Below are 19,897 nucleotides of genomic sequence, written 5' to 3'. Positions count from 1 at the left end.
TTGGGTAGACACATGCAATTGGAAAATCAGTTTACTTGAAAACAATATTGCATTTCCCTTTGTTTTAATACATATATTTATTTGTATATTTTGGTTGTCTCATAAGTTGTCTCAAAGGGTTGTTCAAATAACATTCCCTAAGTGATAACATAGGACTAGTTGTCATCACGGTTCCTTGCAGTCCAAGCCTTTCAACAATATTGGAATGTGCATCCTAACACTTATATTATTTGTCTTAAAATAAAAATAAAAATATATTGGAATGTGCATCCTAACACTTATATTATTTGTCTTAAAATAAAAATAAAAATTGAAGTGGAGAGATGGAGAACATTAGTGAGGCTAGCCAAATCCAAAAATAGAGACAACCACAGCCCCTTTCAAATGAGAGCATTGCCAAATGAGGCAGTTAATTCAAATGACGTCTAACTCAAATAACAAAATTCTTAATCATATGTAACCTGAAATTTATTGTATAATAGTGGAGTATTCTGAATTATACATAATACATTTGCACACTTAAAAGCAGGCAACTCAGGATAAAAATCAAACCTTACCATTCTTATGCTAAATATGTATAACAAACAATATAAGCAATTAGTAGGTGACAATCTTTTTAATAGCTAAGCTCTGTTAATAAATGTCCATAAGAAAACTAATTATTCAAATAGATAAGAAAACTAATTATTCAAATAGCATATTATTTGAATAGCATAACAGACTATCATGGAACCAATAACAAATTCAAACAAAGTAAACAACTAATTATAAGTACAGTGGAAAAACTAATTGTAGCTACTCAATTGTCAGCCTTGATATTACATTAACCTGAAAACGTGCTATCTGATTAACTAAGTATGAAAATGACCCATGAAACCAAGCTCAGCAGATGGACACAATTGTGAGAATTTTCAAAATACAAAATTAAAACAGATTAGAAGAAATACCAGATTAATTAACTCATATCAAATTTATCAAAAGGGAAGCACAACCAAAAAAAAACGCAAAGAGATTGTGGAATAAATAATGCCTAAGCAGGGCAAAATCCTAATCTGTGGTACAATGCCACTGCAAATTTCAACAGAGTGAATGAACAATTTCATGATAATATCATGAAAACACCCTAGTTTCAGCCTAAGCAATTCAATTGATCTGTGACTTTACTGCTCCGGTCATAACATTATAACAAGTATATTCATCCATACCACTACCATTGGTTTGGTAATTAGTCAACACTTTTCATTAAAGATACTATTTGGCAGTAGTAGTTGTATAATTTATTCATCAAACCCAATTAGATCTGATCATTTCATTAAGGATGCTATCTGGCAGTTGCAATGGTATAACCATTAATTAAACCCAGTTAGATTTGATCATTTTCAAACTACCTTATAAAAGCAGCAGAAAACTATAGAAAAGGAGTATAAAACAAAATTTGCATAATAAGTTTAAACAGCACGATTGCAAATCTTACAACCAAGGCCAAAAATAGACCGACTCAGACAAATTACTCAAAGTACACCACTAATAAGTTTAAACAGCACACGATTGCAAATCTTACAACCAAGACCAAAAATAGACCGACTCAGACGAATTACTCAAAGTACACCACAATTTACTGCTAAAGCCGAAACAGAACTCAATAAAACTTTAAAAACTAAGGTAACAGTTTAAACAGAACATCCGCTAAGTAATAATCAAAATAGTTTTCCATTTAAAGCTTATCTTCAAACTCGGAGAGGGGTGTCATCTGCTCCTTCAAGCCCTTCCTCTTGCGAATATCGGTCACAAGTTGTGCAGCTTGTGATCCAGCCTCCAATGGATCCGATGACATCATATCCCAGTGATCAAACACACACTGAGGGAATGCCTGCCCTGATGTTGCGGCCCTCAACTGGCTGGAGAATCCGAAGGACTCAATGACAGGAAGGTATGCTTTGATGTTGTAAAGTGGAGTACCAGGCCTCTGCATTTCTTCAAAGACATGTCCACGCTTCTGATTAAGAACACTGTAGATACCACCAAGAGCTTGCTCAGGAGCTTGGATTTCTACCATGTAAACAGGCTCAAGAAGTCTGGGTTTCGCTGTCAGCTGTGAGGCATAGAAGACTCTCCTAGCAGTAGGAATGATCTGACCACCTCCTCTGTGGATAGCATCGGTGTGGAGGACAACATCGCATACTTCAAAGCAAATGGCTCTCATATTTTCTTCGGACAAAGCACCTTCTTTTGATGCCCACTGGAATCCAGCAACCACGGAATCCTTGATTTCATTCAAGTATTGGACTCCCTTACACATATCAACCACCATGTTGGGCCCGGTGGTCTCAGGTCCAAAACACCAGATTTTCTTGGCAAGATCCTTGTCCCAACCATACTGTTCGGACAAGATCTTAGAACGATTCTTGGGGTCATCCCTTGGTCCTATTGTGCCCTCATCAATGGCCTCTGCAAGCCCATCCTCCAACGGTCTAGCTTCCATGTACAATCTGTTGTGCTTGTTGGGTGACTTACTCATCACAGTGCGGCATGATCTCTCTAGAACAGTCTCTCTGAAGGACACAACAGGGTCGGATTTGATAATCTCAGCTCCACCCATGAAATCATCCTGCAAATCCTTCAAACAGATCTCAAGATGAAGCTCTCCTGCACCAGCAACAATGTGTTCTCCAGACTCCTCAATGGTACAAACAACCATAGGATCTGACTTAGCAAGACGTTTGAGACCTTCAACAAGCTTAGGAAGATCTGAAGCAACCTTGCACTGAACAGCAACACGCACAACAGGTGAGACAGAAAATTTCATAGCACGAATAGGGTGTGCATCAACTTCCTTCTCATTTGTCAATGTAGCATTCTTGGTGATAAATTGATCCAAACCAACCATAGCGACTGTGTTACCACAAGGCACGTCCTCAACAGTTTCTTGTCTCTTTCCCATCCAAATAACAGTTCTCTGAACACTTTTCACATACAAATCTTTCTTCTCCCCAGGGACAAAATTTGGTCCCATAATTCTGACCTTCAAACCAGTTGAAACTTTACCAGAAAATACACGACCAAAAGCAAAAAACCTTCCTTTATCAGAAGCGGGAATCATCTTTGACACATAAAGCATGAGAGGTCCTTCAGGGTCACAGTTTCTGATAGCAGTAGCATATTGATCATCAAGGGGACCCTCATACAAATTCTCAACACGATACCTCTGAGCTGTAGATGGAGAGGGGAGGTGAAAGATCATCATTTCAAGAAGTGCAGTGCTCGCTGGGAGCCATGTCTGCATGACACGTTTCATCAAAGGCTTTCCCATCAAGTCCTTTTCCTCTGATTTCATGGTGATCCCTAGCTTTGTCAACATCGGCCACAACTTATCCTTCTGATCATTCATACAAGTGTTAATGACCTGCTTAATAGGCTCATAACAGAACTGAACAAACCCACGCTTGCAAGTAGCTGAACCAGTGTTCTTGGTGGTCCATTTCTTGGTGGCAGGATCAAAGAAATTTTCACCCCAAAGCCTCTCCATCATCTTTGTCTCGTCAACACCAAATTTAGAGGCATACATCTTTGCAAAGTTGGTCAGAGTAAAAGCCCAACCGTGCAAACCAGCAGAGAAAGCAACTGTTCCTTTCTCAGGATACACTTGAACATCACCGAGCAATGGATCTTCATATGTAGCCATGATCACATTAGCATTCTCAATAACTCTTGAGAAGGTCTGATAAGCCTCCTCTCCATCAACCTGGAGCTCAAGGAAGCATCTGTCCATCTTGTTAACTGTCAGAACCGGCCTGATCCTTTCTCCAAGAGCCTGTCGCAGCACAGTTTCAGTCTGCACACAAACCCCCTCAACACAATCCACCACCACTAGTGCTCCATCAGTAATTCGAAGTGCAGCAGTAACCTCGGATGAGAAGTCGACGTGCCCAGGGGAATCAATAAGATTAATGAGATACTCATTCCCATTGCGCTCCCCCTTAAAACTCTTCAGAGAAGCGTCACTCATTTCATAGTATAGAGAGATACCAGTGGACTTGATAGTGATACCACGTTCAGCTTCATCAGCACGGGTATCTGTCATTCTGACATCTCCAGCAACCTCTTGCGCTATAATTCCAGCGGCAGCAACAAGGGAATCTGTCAAAGTTGATTTTCCTGCAATTTCAAAACAAGAGTCGTTATTCTCACGAGGAAAATAGTTCATAACATGACAAAAATATTACAATTCACTCAGATATAAAAAGCTAAACAGTTGTATGAAAACAATTCAACATCTTTATCATTTGCAAATAATAGCATGAATAAATATGCTTTAGACTATCAGTCCCTAAATAAATTGCATCCACTTTCAGTCCTTATTTTCCTTTTCATAGGGGTTATTTGCTGAAACTAAAAGCACCTATTTTTCATAAAAAGTTTACAAAATAAGGACTAACAGAGAATACAATTTATTAAGGAACTCGTTTGGATAAAAACACTTAATTGCAGCTTATAGCACAAGCACCTAACATGATAATCACTTATATATAAGCTATTCCTATAGCAACAACAACATACTTGCCTTTCTCATAAATTAAATTATTTTCATAAACTAGGGCCTGTTTGGACTGGCTTATCTGAGCTTATTAACAATTTCTTAAGTTGTAAAATTATGTCAGTAGATAGACTCAAATAAGCCCGATCCAAACAGACCCTAACCTTGAAATTGATAAGGTTTGATTCTATAGAGACTAACATATTTTCAACCAAATATTATAAACACCTTCTTTAGCAAACATTAAAATAAATACAAACTTCACAAATTATGACACTTATGTTTTCTTTACAAACAAACACCAAAATCATTCTGTTCGTGAAACAATACCATGAGCAACAACAGACATATTACATATTATATACCGCTAAATATTAAAAAAAAAAAAATTCATTATTTATATTTTTCTACCAAATATTTAAAAAAAAAAAAAAAAAAACTTGACAGATCATGACAGTAATATCAATTTAAGCAAACATGAATGAAACAAGAAATTCTTAATCATACCATGATCAACATGAGCAATAACAGACATGTTACGAATGTTGTGTTTGTAGTCCATAATCCGACGTAACTCATCAGCTGTAAACTTCACCTGCAAATCCAAACACAAAAACAAATCAATATTCATATTCATATTCAAAACAAACCAAAAAAACAACATTAAGAGTTTAACTTACCATTGTGCCTAGTCTTTCAAATAATCCACACGCAAAAAGAGTGTTATTCAGTTCTGAAACATGAAAGATAAAAGATTATTATAGATTGAAAGGAATATAAAAAAAAAATGAATGAGAGGATGAAAACTTACATGAATCGAAAGGCGGATCTCCACCGACAGACAGAGCAGTGGGAGGAGATGAGGCTGTTTGTGATGAAAATGAGAGTGTGATAGGTTTTTATTGTTAGGGTTGCCGCAACGCTGAACACTATCACTCCTGCATGGGCCAAAGGACAAAATGGGTATGGATTTGTTGCTTCAACATATATGGCCCAATAAACCTTTTTATCCTTCTTTTATTTAATTTCTTATACGTATATTAATTAATTAATGAGAAATATATAATTTTATTTGTTTTTATTTTTTGCAACTTGACTTCTTGAGTTGTACTGTATATGGTCACCATTCCAAGGTTATTAGCAAGTCATACTAGGAGGAGTGTTCAAAACCGAATCAATTCAATAAAAAAAACTGCAAACTGAACTAAATCAAACCGAAACCGTATTAGATTTGAATGTATTCAAATCATTTTTTTACTCAACCGTATGGTTTGGTTCAGTTTGTGGTTTTTATTTTACCAACCAAACCAAATCAAACCAAACCAAACCATACCGAAACATAAGAAAAATACTAATTGAACCTATGTCACATAAATCAATACTCATAAAAACTTTTAAAGATTGATATATTTTCTCTTTTGTTAAGTTTCTTCTTTATTTTTTATTTCAAAAGATATTTATGTACTACTTGAAATTTTATACAATGACAAAATCTTAGTGTTTTACACTTCTTATATAATAGAATTACTTTTTGTTCATGTTTTTAATTTCGTTTATATTGTTTGTTGAAAATAAAATTGTAATGTTGGATGAAATTTAAAATATTGTCGGGAACATTGTTGGAAATATGTTATGTTATAGCTTTTTAACTCGATTTTAATGTTGGAAACAAATAATTGTATTATCTCGGAAAAAAAAAACCGCACCAACTGATCCAACCCAAACCACATTGGTGTGGTTTGGTTTGGATTTTATTTTAAAAGTCAACAGAATCAAACCAAACCAAACTGCATGTTTTTTTATCTTGCGGTTCGGATGACTTTTAACCTCAAAACTGAACCAAACCGCACCACGAACACCCCTACATATTAGTGTATCTCTTATAAAACTCGACATAAAATTGTTATAGAACGATGATAAAAGAAATCTACTTAAAATAGAAACTTCCTTGGTTGTATCAGTGCTTACAAGTTAAAAGAGTTCATAACTTGATTTTTTTTTGGTAACAGTTCATAACTTGATTGAACTCTAATTGTTGTATCAACAGGATAATTGCTAATAAGCATGAAGCCTCGACATCTTTAACATTCAAAATATGTTGCAACTAGAGCTGGAAATGAGTCAAGTCAAGTTTAAGAATTTGTTCCGCTGGACTCTCGGCTATGAAGGTGAGAAAAACATAAGAAGGGGGTTGAATTGTGTTGACTTTTTCAAAACTTTTTCTAAGTGTTTTTAAAAAGGTTCAGAGTCCGAAGCAAAACAGAGTCTTGTTCAGAGTCTGGAACAGAGTTATGCAGCAAATTAAAATCAAACACACACACACACACACACAAAAAGGGAGAAATGGATGACACAAAACAATTATATTGGTTCCTCCCACAAACTGAGAGTAGTCAAGTCCCCTTGCACTTCAAATGAATTTTTACTATAATCTCAAATTGATCGAGCACACAAACAAGGGACTTCCTTTGCTTAATCACACAAGAAGACTTTTATTGCTCAATTACACAAGAAAGAGACTTTTACAGTCTAATTTAATAAAATAAAAGATTGTTTGTTTGTCCACTTGATATACAATCAAACGTGTAATACAATAAAGTTCAGATGGATTTTGAAACTTAAGAAATTCTAAAATATGAAAGTTTGTAAGAATTTCTCTAAGTGTTTGTGCACTATTTGATTTTGACAGAGTAAGCACACTTGTAAAATTCAAAGCCTTATTTTGTTTTTCTTCAACTGCTCAGGTCCTTATATACGAGAGTTTATGAGAACCGTTGTTGAAGAGCGTCAGCGCATCAAATGAGCTCTTGAAAAGATTAATCAGAGACGTTGAAACTTTTCCTGAAATGGATAATGTCTTGGAATAGACATTCAAAATTCTTTTGCTTCTAATAGAATGATATATTACATTTTCTTTGTCTTTGAATTCTATTGTTTGTTTCTGCGCGTGGTCATAAGAAGACAAATTGTACTGGAGTCTGATGGTGACATTCCTCCATAAGACGACAGACTGGTTCAAAGCTTTCAGCTTCTGACGTCACATTCAGAAGCTTGATCCTTCAGAGTCTTCATTCCTTCAGATGTTTCTGATCTTCAGATTCTTATGAACTAAATTCCTCCTCTAATAAGAATGTTGACATTCTTGCTGACCTTTCTTCAGATGATCTTGTTCCTAGTCTTTAGCTTCTCACTTGCTTCAGATGCACTCTCAAGTGTTCACAATCTTGATGTTTCAGAATCAAAACTTGATTTAAGAACTATAAATTTAATTACATGGTCCTGCATACTTGAACACATATTAACATATATCCAAGTGTTCTTGCATACTTTATTATCATCAAAACTTAAAATGCATTGTACAACATCCATTTTGGTTCAACAATCTTCTCCATTTTGATGACAAACATATGTATTCTCTAGAACAATTGTTGTTGTTTGATTAACTTAGCAACTTAAAAAAAAAAAGGTTTGAAAGCTTCCCTTGAGTTTCAGACTCCATAGGCGAGGTTTATAAGCTCCTCTAGGTCTGAGCCAGGTTAATTAATTGATTTATAATGCAATGTTAATTTTTCAGAAGCATTAAAATCTAGATTTTGCAGAGTTAAACAATTAATTGCAAAGAATTAAATTTCTAAACTCTTACTCACCTTTTTGTCATCAACAATATTTTCAACAATAGTTTTATGAAATTTTGATTAAAATTAATTTTTTTTGATTAAAATTATAGGTATAGATAATAGATATTTTCAACAATATAACAAATATAAGATCTTTAAAAAAATATAACAAATATAATATAAATTCTCATCTTTTTGAATATAACCAACAAAATAACATTGTGTTGGTCATAGGGTATAATTGGAAGGAGAAAAAGTTAGTCAAAAACTATTTATTTTCTTTATATATAGTATAGATGTATAACAACACTTGCGCAAAAACTGAATAAAAGAGGGGTAAAGAAAATCTAAGGGTTCCTAGTCCTCATCAGAGTCAGAAGAGACTTGATGTCACTTGCCATCATATCTTGCTTGGCAAGAATTGTATCCAGTTTTGCTTCCAGGGCCTCTTGTCTGACAGTCATTTCTTCCTGCTTCTTCCTCTGAGCAGCCAATTCTTCTCTGACTTCAGCCTTGAAGGCTTCCAGATCAGGATTCTGCAATGCCGCTCTGCTGAAATCAGTGATTCCAGCTGACTTAATAGTGATACCACGTTCAGCTTCATTACCACGAGTATTTGTCATTTGGACATCTCCAACAACATCTTGCACTTTAATTCCAGACTCAGATGGAGAGTTTTCGGTGGACTTAATAGTGATACCACATTCAACTTCATCAACACGGGCATCACCTAACATGATAATCACATACATATAAGCTTTTCCTATAGCAAAACAACAACCTAGCCTTATTCCAATAGCAAAAACTAAAATAAAGTTGATTTGTTTTCATAAACTAGAGCTTGTTTGGATTGGCTTATTTGAGCTTATGAACAATTTCATAAGTTGTTTCTATAAATTATCTCAAAAAGTCTTAGAAAAATTATGTCGGTAGATAGACTCGAATAAGCCCCATCCAAATAGACCCTAAACTTGAAATTGAAAAGGTCTGATTCTATAGAGACTAACAGGTAACAACATATTTTCCTCCAAATATTATAAACATATTTTCATTAACAAACATTAAAATAAAGGGTTAATTATGTTTTTGGTCCCTACAAAATTGCGACCTTGTAAGTTTAGTCCTTACTTAATTTTAATAGCTTTTTTAATCCCTACAAAAAATTTCTGCACTCAATATTAGTCCTTGCTCAATCCAAATTTGTTTAATTTATGATTAAACTCTTAAGTTTTTCAACAATTTTTTACAGGTGTGTTAAGAACGTTATTAAAAGGTCCTCCGAAAAAAATATCGCAAAAATTTGATTTCTACGTCCATATTTTTGTTACTTATATCTTAAACTTTTGTCGTTTTAAAAAATTCATATTTAATTTATTTCATGTTAAAAAATTATAGATTTTAGTAAATGAACCTTTCATAGTGTTTTAAACTTGTATAAAAAGAATCGTTAAAATTTTTTAAAGTTTAAAGATAATTAAACAAAATTTATTTTAGCAGGGACTAAAATTATAAGTAAATTTTTTTTTGTAGGGATTAAAAAAGCTATTAAAATTAAGTAAGGACTAAACTTAGAAGGTCGCAATTTTATAGGGACCAAAAACATATTTAACCCTAAAATAAAATACAAACTTCATAAATTATGATACTAATATTTTCTTTACAAACAAACACCAAATCAATCTGTTCATGAAACAATACCATAATCAACATGAGCAACAACAGACATACATATTTACCGCTAAGCATTAAAAAAAATAATTCATATCATGTATTTTTCCACCAAATATTTGAAAGAAAGAAAAAAAAAAAAACTTGATAGATTACGTCGGTGATATCAATTTAAGCAAATATGAATGTAACAAGAAATCTTAATCAAAGCATACCATGATCAACATGAACAATGACAGACATGTCACGAATGTCGTGTTTGTAGTCCATAATCCGACGTAACTCATCAGCTGTAAACTTCACCTGCAAATATAAACACACACAACAAATCACACTTCAGATTATTCATATTCGTTCAATTCAAATTAAACAAAAACCAACATCATTGATTTTAACCTACCATTGTGGCTAGTCTTTCTTATAATCCACACACGAAAAGAGTGTTGTTGAGAACTGAAAGATGAAAGATAAACGATTGTTATGGATTGAAGAAACAAAAATACCTTGAATATAGAAAGATGAGAGCTTACATGAAGCCGAAGACGGATCTCGACTGACAGACGGAGTAGTAGGAGGAGATGAGCGGCTGGTTGTGTGTGGTATATGGATGGATGAAAATGAGAGTGTGATAGGTTTTTATTGTTAGGGTTGCCGCAAACACTATCAATGCCGCATCTTATTCAAGGACAACATTGTTACTTCTACAGCCCAATAAACTTTTTATTCTTCTTTTAATTTCTTATAAGAATATTAATTAATTTATTAATGAGAAATATCCATTTTGATTTATTTTTATTTTTTATAAGGTAATGAGCAAATCATATTAGTCTATCTCCTATAAAACTTGACATAAAGTTGTTCTAAAACGAGGATAAAGTACTACAAAATCTATTTAAAATAGAACCTACATTAGTTCCATTATTGCTTACAAGTTAAAAGAGTCTATAGCACTCTTCAGTCAAGAGTAAAGATGACTTGCTTGAACTCTAATATTTGTATCTAGTTGATAACCGTTAAAAAGCCTGAAGTCTCACCTTCTTTAACATTCAAAATAGGTTGCAATTAAGTTGGAAATGAGTCAAGTCGAGTTTAAGAATTTGTTCCGCTTGAAACTCGGCTTGAGTTCGACACAAACTTTTTTTTTTTTAAAGAAAATTGAATTACGTTTCATATTATTTATTTGATTTTTTAATATACTTTATGGTATTTTTTGAGAATTATATAGGTTGACATAATTTTCATTCTACATATGTTTATAATTTTTATATCATATTTACTTACAATGGTGATTTTTTTTATAAATAAATGCATAAAATAATAACTTAAACTATCTTGTGGTTGACCTTCATTGATGAACTTTTTTTTTAAAGAAAATTGAATTACCTTTCATATTATTTATTTGATTTTTTAATATACTTTATGGTATTTTTTGAGAATTATATAGGTTGACATAATTTTCATTCTACATATGTTTATAATTTTTATATCATATTTACTTACAATGGTGATTTTTTTTATAAATAAATGCATAAAATAATAACTTAAACTATCTTGTGGTTGACCTTCATTGATGAACTTTTTTTCTTTCTTGGAAAGATTCACTAATGAACTTAAATTGTAGTTTTAAGTGGTGTTTTAATATCACGTCAATTTTAAGCAATATATCAATCTTTCAATGGTGCAATTTTTCAGAGACCAACACCTTTACATAAATTATTTCATTTGAATATTCTTTGTTTGACTTTTAATTTAATTATTTGTAGAAATCTAATTTTGAAATATTAGACGGAAATCTAATTGTTTTGAAACTTTGTGATTTCTCAATTATTTTTTAGATAATTTTCTTTTATAAGCAAGAAATGAACTTGCGAAGAAGAATAAATTGGAAGGACATAAACCTAACCCATAAAAGAAAGAAGATAAGAAAAATGTAAATAAAAAAGCTTTTCATATTAAATAAGGATTTCATTCCTACATTCTTGAATATAGTCTTCCTATGTCATTGTATCGCTCAAAGAACCAACAATACACATATCAAGAAATGTATTATCCTATTGATCCTCTATTTAGTTTCCTGGATTGATTTTCGCTAAATCTGCTACATGTTATTTATTGTTGAGAAACATGACATCCATGGATAAACTACGGTAAGAAAAAGCTCAAAGAGATTTTATATTAATAATAGTGAACAATCTTACAAATGAGAAAGTTGAAGTAAAATAATACATACCAAAACCCATATAGGCATCCACTAACTACTAAATAATACTCCTAATAACTAGCTAACTATATCTTCATTAGCCTTCCACAAGTTGGAATTTGTTCGCAACGCTTCTAAATTGAGATGACCAATACAAAAGTACATAAAAAACGAAAGAGAAAACAATGAGAGAGAGAGGAAGAAAACAAAATACTTAATCATTAAGCAGAAGCCACAACACATGTTTAACCACTTAGCAGAAGCTATCATCAACAAAACCATATGGCCAAAGACTTAACCATCCTAAGGCATAAACGCAAAGAGAGACCGAAGAATGCTAAACCACGATAGGGCAGAAGCATGTAACAAGGCCAAGAAAGGACAAAAATATCACCAAGAAACACACATCATCAAATATTTGATGTGGACATAAAATTGGAAACAATTTAAGTAGCCAATATATCTCTAACTTCCTTACAACACACTAAAGAATAGTCATTGAATATTCATCAGAAAGAAACAAAATTTAGCATAGTGCTCTAACCAGCAAAAAGTAGACATCAATATGTATAAGTTTGAAGGAAACACTAATACGTAACTCTTCCTTAACCATATCTTGATACTTACAGCAACAAAACCATACACAACCATTAAAACAAATCTATCTCAAAATTGTATGCGAAGGTGAATAAAACCAAGTGGAACTTCAACCCAATATCAAAGTTGAACAAAAAAAGATTCTCGAGAGAGCATGAGAGTCTAGCTCACTAAGTAGCAGAATACCAAGAATACAAATCTGCATGATATGTCATATGCGGGAAAGTACTTTCAACCAACAAAACCATACACAACCATTAAAACAAATCTATCTCAAAATTGTATGCGAAGGTGAATAAAACCAAGTGGAACTTCAACCCAATATCAAAGTTGAACAAAAAAAGATTCTCGAGAGAGCATGAGAGTCTAGCTCACTAAGTAGCAGAATACCAAGAATACAAATCTGCATGATATGTCATATGCGGGAAAGTACTTTCAACAGAACTTCAAAACAACGGCTCCACAAATCCAATAGAATCAACTATATTACTGAATAAAAACCCACTTGAGTTAGCCTAGTGATATTGACTTAAGACCTAAAAGTGTACTCCTCCTTAAAGTCTAATGTTCGATTCTAGTGCTAATTTGGGTGGGCTAATTTAACTTCATAAAAAAAAAAACATATTACTGAATAAAGCTTCCAAATTTGGCTTAGTCTTTGTACTCAAGAATAAGTCTCAACTGTGCATAACCCTTCGAGAACTCAAAAGTAAAGGCTCCTTTAATATACTTCATATATCCAACACCAGAAAGCAACATTATCATCAAATATGATTTTTATCAAGCATCTTGTGAGGTTTATCAACTCAAAGCAAATGACACATTCTTGTAAATCAAAACAACTTCAAATCACATATTTACCAAATTCCCTTTCATAAGGTTAAGAATAAATTGTTCCTCATTGTTATTGGAACAACACACAATGCTTTTCATCTCCTTAGCAACCATGTTCTACAAATCTCCCATGGGTTTAGAATTTGAGATTTGACTCTTCTTAAAATTCTTTTTCTTCCTTGAGGATAGAGTTTCCTTACGCCTTCCTACTTGGGAATTCTTGCCTCCTGTAAAGTTTTGCATCCTAGTCGATGATAAAATTGATTTCACGAGTTCTTCACTCTCCTCCACAATTTTTTAATTCTATAAACCCTAGTGGCGAAACTGATCACATACAAAGTGTCAAGAAATGAAGAGTCCTTAGTTCAAACTCGCGCCATTACATATATTAAATGTTACAGTAACTATTATATTTTTTTTTTTGGTTACAAGGCTAAAAGAAGAACAAAGAAACAACAGAAACCGAAACAAAAAAAAGAAGCTAACGCCTTAAGAAAAGCGTTCCTAATTCATCCGTCTGCAGTAAAGGGAGGAGACCCTCAGGAGGGTGGGAGTGAATAGTCAAATCAACATCATTAGAAGCTCCTAGCTTGGCCAAAAAATCCGCGCACTGGTTACCTTCTCTCAGAGTATGCTGAAGAGAAAAGTTTCGAGAACTGAGGAGATCTTTTATGTTTTGAATGATCACGGCATAGACATGAAAGTGGTTTGAGTCTTCCTTAATGAGGTTGATGGTAAGAAGAGAATCTGTAAAACACGCCAACTCTTCGTAATTTAGGTTGACAGCTAGAACAAGTCCTTGATAGAGGGTTGTTAACTCAGCAAAAAGGATGTCATCAGAGTGATTTATATGGCCTGAGAAGCCTGTTATGAAGCTGCCAGAATGGTTCCTAAGAATTCCTCCAAAACCTGATCGGATGGGTACACCATTGCAGCTGCCATCAACGTTCAAAATGGTACAAAGATGATTATTGTTGTTCCATCGGGTGAATCTGTCAAAGGGAGGAGCGGCTGCTGTAACATGATAAGCAGAGCTGATAGATTCTGCCAAACTATAGATATTGCAGCACAGACGGGTAAGAGACAAAGTTTCATTACCGAGGCATATAAGATTGCGGTGTCTCCAAATCCACCATAAACCAGTCAGGAAGAGAGTAGACCGAGAGGAATTAACACCCTCCTTTAGCCAAACCTGAACCGAGTTGGAGGAGAAGAATAGAGGGGAAAAGAAGCCAATTTTTTTTTTCCAAATAACCATTGAAAAATTGCAGTCCCTAATGCAATGTAAAAGTGATTCCTCATGGTCACCGCATTTAGAGCACGTAGGCGAGGCTACCATATTCCTGTGATTCAGCAAGGATAAAGTGGGCACAGCCTCATGACAAGCTAACCAAACCAAAAATTTGAATTTTTCCGGGACTTTCAATCTCCAAATCCAGTTCCAAGTGACACTATGATTGTTATCCGAAGCTTGATGAGAAATTAACCAGTTATATCCACTTTTGGTTGAGTAAATACCATTTTTGTTTTGAGGCCAAATGAAAGCATCAGCTATAGAGGGGTTAAAATGAAGCCGAGTGTTGTTAATGATATCCGCCAATGTAGAAGGAAGAATGGTGTAGAGAGGTTGAGTGTGGTGACCATCATTAGTGATAACATCATGAACAGTGAGGTGAATATCATGGATGTCTACAAACGGGACCTGAGAACTGAGAATACCAGGAGGACTCCAAATACCATACCAAAAGGAAGTGTTACCTGAACCTGCTCTCCAAGTGTATCCGTCTTTTAGAACATTTTGAGCACGTATTATAGAAGACCAAGTAGGTGAACTGTTGCGATGAGATGAAGCGTTAAAAAGGAAGTCAGGACCACTAGAATAATTGCTGGAAAGGAGATTCACCCAAAGTTTGTGGTTGTTCTGCACCAAATTCCAAACAAGCTTACCAAGGAGGCTAGTGTTTGCTGCTCTAGCAGCTCTAATGCCTAGCCCCCCAGCATGCTTCGGACTAGCAACTTTTTTCCAATTAACAAGATGAACACCTCTGTTATTATTGCCTCTCCAAATAAAATTGCGAGTAGTTTGATCAATGTTGTCGCAAATACTTTGAGGGAGCCAACTAATCTGCATGTAATAAGTTGGAATGGAAGATAAAACCGAGGATACAAGAGTCAGTCTACCTGCTTTGTTGAGAAGTTTTCCTTTCCAAGAAGCCAGTCTATTCTGCATTTTTTCTATAATAAATAAAAAATCACTTCTCTTTGGGCGCCCCTTAAGGATGGGAAAGCCGAGGTATTTATCAAGAGAGGTAGTGCTACGGATTCCTGATATTGTGGTGAGCTTGTTAATCTTAGCCTGCGGGGTACTTGAAGAGAAAAAGGCTCGAGATTTGGACAAATTAATTTTTAAACCGGAAGCCTTGCTTAAACCTTCAAACAAATCAGAAACAACTTTGAATTGGGAGCTTTTAGCCTTAGTGAAAAGAAGCACGTCATCCGCAAATAGGAGGTGAGATAGAAACGGCCCAGAATTGTTGATGCAGATTGGGTCCCACTTCCTTTGATTGACAGCAATGGCGATGGCTATTGAAAGCTTTTCCATACACAATATGAAGAGATATGGAGAGAGAGGGTCACCTTGGCGAAGACCATGAGTTGGCTTAAATTGAGGAAGCTTGTTACCATTCCATAAAACAGAGAAGGTGGAGGAGGAGACACAATGCATTATGAGCTTGGTGGTGATGTCAGGGAACCCGAAGTCATGCAGACAGTTTTGAAGAAATTCCCAGTTGACATTATCAAAAGCTTTTTCCAGGTCCAGTTTAAAGGCCACAAAACCTTTCTTCCTTTTGGATTTTCTCATGAAATGAACAATTTCCTGCAAAACAATTGAATTGTCAGTGGTGCCCCTACCAGGTAGAAAACTACTTTGATAGGGGCCAATAATAACATTTAGGATCGGTCTGAGACGGTGAACCAAGACTTTGGGGATGAGTTTATACACAATATTGCACAGGCTAATGGGTCTAAAGTCTTTAAAAATGGTGGGAGGGTCGATTTTGGGTATGAGAGCAATCAGAGTGTCAGATATATGAGGATCAAAGGCACCAGTTTGGAAAGCAGATTGAACCATATGAAAAATATCATCTCCAATAATGTGCCAATATTGCTTAAAGAATATGCATTGGAATCCATCAGGGCCGGTGCTTTGTAGGGTTTCATGGTGTTAAGGGCGGCTAGGACTTCAATTTTTGTGACAGGTTTAGTGAGGGAGATTGCGCCTAGTTCATCAATGGTGGGGTGGGTACCAGTGATATAGCTACGGTTATGAGGAGGTTGGCTACTAGTAAAAAAGTCCTTGAAATATTTGTGGGCTTAATCTTGGAGGATGTCACAATCTGTGGTGCAAAAACCATTAGGGAGCTGAAGGCTATGGATTTTATTTTTCTTTCTACGGATAATGGTTTGGGTATGATAGAAAGAGCTGTTTTTATCTCCAAATTTAACCCACATTTCTCTGGATTTTTGGTACCAAAGCATCTCTTCTTGAAAAAGAATATGGTTATATTCCTGCTGAAGTTCTTTTTCTAAAAAAGTATGTCTAAGGGAATCCACTCTTTCAAGGTAACTCTGGATCCCTTTGAGCCTGCTCTCTACATGTTTCTTCCTTCTAAAGATATTACCAAAGACTTCATGGTTGAAAATGATGGAGTTTTCTTTGACAATATTAAGAGCAGTGATGGTATTGTGATTAGAGGAGTTCCAAGAGTTTCTTACCAGACTCTCATAATCTTTGTGGTCAATCCAAGCAGCTTCAAAGCGAAAGGGTCTGGGTCCTCTAGCTAAGGGGAGGCCACCAAAGCGGAGGAGGATAGGATTATGATCATAGTGAAGTCTACAAAGCACTTCCACAAAAGCTTCTGGGAAAGACATGCGCCAATCAACATTAGCTAGACCTCGATCAAGCTTTTTGGAGAGAATTCTAATGCCATTGTTGTTGCGATGCCATGTAAACCGACCACCTGTTGTAGTGATATCAAGAAGGTTGCAGTTGTCCATAAAGGTAGAAAAGAGTGCAGCTCTGTTATGTTGAAATATGCCTCCTCTTTGATCACTAGGGAGAAGAGTTTCGTTGAAATCACCAATAAGCATCCAAGGGCTGATGATGGATTGGCTGGTGGAGGAAAGATAATTCCAAAAGTTTGTGCGCATGGTGGGATTAGGACTTGCATACACGCAGGTACAAGTAGTGATAGCAGTACCACGACTTATAGTGAAAGTGATAGAGTACTGGTTAAAATCAAGGACGGTAGAAGTAGTTGTACTAGCTGTGTGTATCATAAGCCAAATACCTCCGGAGTGACCATTTGCTTCAATAATGTGAACAGGAGAATAACCATGATTATTCCAAAAGGAATAAAGCTTGGCATAAGGAGTGTGGGTTTCAAAGATGGTTAGGTAAGTGGGATTATACTTTCTCAGTAAATATTTCAGTTGCCTTCTTGCATTATTATTTTGGGCCCCTCTGATATTCCAAGAGAGGATTGTTGTATCAAAGAGAGCTTCCATAAAAATAATGAAGATAGGAGGGACGCTGGAAAAGAGATGAGGTAGGTAACCATGTCCTCCTTGGTATCACTGGAGGTCATTTGTTGCTCTTCTATCACAGTAGCATTCACGTTCATCATGTCAAGGCTTTCTTGGCTAACCATAGCATTATCTTCCAATTCCTGATTGTTATGGACGTTGGTTTTGAATTGAGGTTCATTACCGACAGTTCCAGGATGTTGGGAAGTAATTGTATGAGAGATGGCAGTTTTGTAATTTGTGGTGTTGTGGGGGTTAGACAAAACCGGTTGGATTTTGTAGGGTGGGGTCATGCTGGTTTTTGAATGGCTAACTTTTGTGGGGCAAGGCACTTCTAACATGACCTTATCTAGAATGGGGCCTTTAGGATTTTGTTTTTCTATTGTGTGGGACCACTATGATTGACTTTGGGAGTGGTGGTGATTGTTTGAATGATTGAGTCATCATTTTCCTCATTATTGTGGCAGCGGCGCTTCAATTCTGTTGCTGAATTGGGATTGCGTGTTGACTCATAAGGATTGGGTCTAGGTGGATAGTTGTGGGGTTTAGTTTGGTGGGCCAAGCTAGTCAACACAGAAAATCTGTTTGCTTTGTTTGGATTGGCGTGTTTTGAGGGATTTGGCTGTTGGTTATTGGCGGTTTTTTTTCTCCTTGAAACAAGGAGCCAATCTCCATGTAGTTCCTGGGGTCCTTCATTAATGCTAATAACACCTCCATTAACATTAGAATCTTGATTGTTAATGTCATTTAATTCATTTTCGTTATTTTTTTTTGCGAAAATGAATGACTGGGAATGGTTGTGGCTTGCTGATCAACAGGCTGGCTAATTTCTGGGTGGTCGGCGGCGGTTTGGTTGTGGTGGTGGGGGTTGACTTTTTCAGGTTTTGTTGTTTTTTGGTTGCAGCTTCTCCCAAGATGTCCATAACATCCACAATTCGTGCAGATTAAATGGAGGCCTTCATACTGAATTTTATACCAGTGACCGTTAACCCATATTTTACCCACAACTGGCACTGTAAGATCAACCTCTACACAAACACGAGCAAACTTTCCTCTTTCCACTTTTAAGGTATTTGTGTCAACTTTTATCGGACGACCTATTGCTGAAGCCATAGCCAACAAGAAACTTTCATCGTAATAGACTAAATTGAGGCCAGGAAAACGTACCCAAACAACTGTGCGTTCCACTCTAGCCTCTAGTGACGCAAATTCCGGAGACCAGTGTGTGACAGCCAAACAATGATCAAATATCATCCAAGGACCTCCTGTGATGACTTTCTCCTTATCTGCTTCTTGGTCAAATTTGACCATGTAGAAACCATTGTCATTATCCATAATTTCAAAGCCACTTTGAAGCTTCCAAATTCTTTGTAGACGGTCCTTCATGGTGTTGTAGCCGAGGTTCTTCCCTAGCAATTTGACTACCAAAGCATCTTTCCATGGTGTGCACAATTTTTGAAAGGTCTTTGGCTCCAGATAGACCTTTGGGAGGAGTCGATTACCATTTTCCAGTTCAATGCGGACAAGTTGTTTTTCAATCAAATCCTCTTTTTCACGGGTTGGGATAACATTAGGGGATCCTAGAAGTTTATCACGAAAAGAAGTCTTGGTTTTGGGGGGGTCGGGTGGTTTTTTCGTATGCTGAAAGCTTGGTTCACCTTGAGCGGAGAAGACAAATTACAGTAACTATTATATTAGTTGCACTTATCGGACTAAATGTTTTGAAGAAGTAAACGACTATAAATGTTATCACCACTTAAAAAAGACGGACATTCACATGTCTGTCTTTCCGCTTTTTTTTTATTGCGCGAACGTTTGAAAACTACAATGATGTTTTTATTTTTATGAAATTTTGGTTAT

At 35.5% G+C, this 19,897-nt stretch overlaps 3 protein-coding genes across 3 annotated transcripts; all 3 read right to left on the bottom strand.

The window, feature by feature from the left end:
- Positions 1-1,422: 1,422 nt before the first annotated feature.
- Positions 1,423-5,407, bottom strand: LOC146949086 (elongation factor 2-like). The gene is made up of 4 exons (XM_085745188.1): positions 5,346-5,407; positions 5,215-5,267; positions 5,042-5,129; positions 1,423-4,155 (listed from the first exon to the last, which is right to left on the bottom strand). Exons 2-4 carry the CDS (start codon positions 5,215-5,217, stop codon positions 1,715-1,717), a joined length of 2,532 nt encoding a protein of 843 aa, XP_085601314.1. The 5' UTR covers positions 5,218-5,267; positions 5,346-5,407; the 3' UTR covers positions 1,423-1,714.
- A 2,896-nt stretch (positions 5,408-8,303) lies between these two features.
- Positions 8,304-10,511, bottom strand: LOC146949085 (elongation factor 2-like). Its single transcript, XM_085745187.1, has 4 exons — positions 10,350-10,511; positions 10,220-10,272; positions 10,035-10,122; positions 8,304-8,881 (listed from the first exon to the last, which is right to left on the bottom strand). Exons 2-4 carry the CDS (start codon positions 10,220-10,222, stop codon positions 8,499-8,501), a joined length of 474 nt encoding a protein of 157 aa, XP_085601313.1. The 5' UTR covers positions 10,223-10,272; positions 10,350-10,511; the 3' UTR covers positions 8,304-8,498.
- Positions 10,512-13,931: 3,420 nt separating this feature from the next.
- On the bottom strand, positions 13,932-19,423 carry LOC146949084 (uncharacterized). Its single transcript, XM_085748483.1, has 4 exons — positions 19,014-19,423; positions 16,983-18,044; positions 15,632-16,656; positions 13,932-15,508 (listed from the first exon to the last, which is right to left on the bottom strand). Exons 1-4 carry the CDS (start codon positions 19,421-19,423, stop codon positions 13,932-13,934), a joined length of 4,074 nt encoding a protein of 1,357 aa, XP_085604609.1.
- Positions 19,424-19,897: the final 474 nt, after the last annotated feature.

The sequence above is a fragment of the Medicago sativa genome, chromosome 2 (assembly GCF_051527215.1).
Source record: "Medicago sativa cultivar Bolivia chromosome 2, Bolivia_mono, whole genome shotgun sequence".
In the NCBI taxonomy this organism is placed as follows: domain Eukaryota; kingdom Viridiplantae; phylum Streptophyta; class Magnoliopsida; order Fabales; family Fabaceae; genus Medicago; species Medicago sativa.
This window is presented reverse-complemented; position numbering and strand designations above follow the sequence as displayed.

Excerpts from the sequence above, each read along its gene's own strand:
- LOC146949084 (XM_085748483.1), bottom strand. The coding sequence starts at position 19,423 with ATGAAGGACCGTCTACAAAGAATTTGGAAGCTTCAAAGTGGCTTTGAA. Across the intron at positions 18,045-19,013 it reads ATATGGGTTAACGGTCACTG|CGTCCCTCCTATCTTCATTA; the intron begins GTATAAAATTCA and ends TCTCTTTTCCAG. Across the intron at positions 16,657-16,982 it reads TTTCAAGAAGAGATGCTTTG|CACCGGCCCTGATGGATTCC; the intron begins GTACCAAAAATC and ends AACCCTACAAAG.
- LOC146949086 (XM_085745188.1), bottom strand. Across the intron at positions 4,156-5,041 it reads TATTGCTCATGTTGATCATG|GAAAATCAACTTTGACAGAT; the intron begins GTATGATTAAGA and ends TTGAAATTGCAG.
- LOC146949085 (XM_085745187.1), bottom strand. Across the intron at positions 8,882-10,034 it reads CATTGTTCATGTTGATCATG|GTGATGCCCGTGTTGATGAA; the intron begins GTATGCTTTGAT and ends TTATCATGTTAG.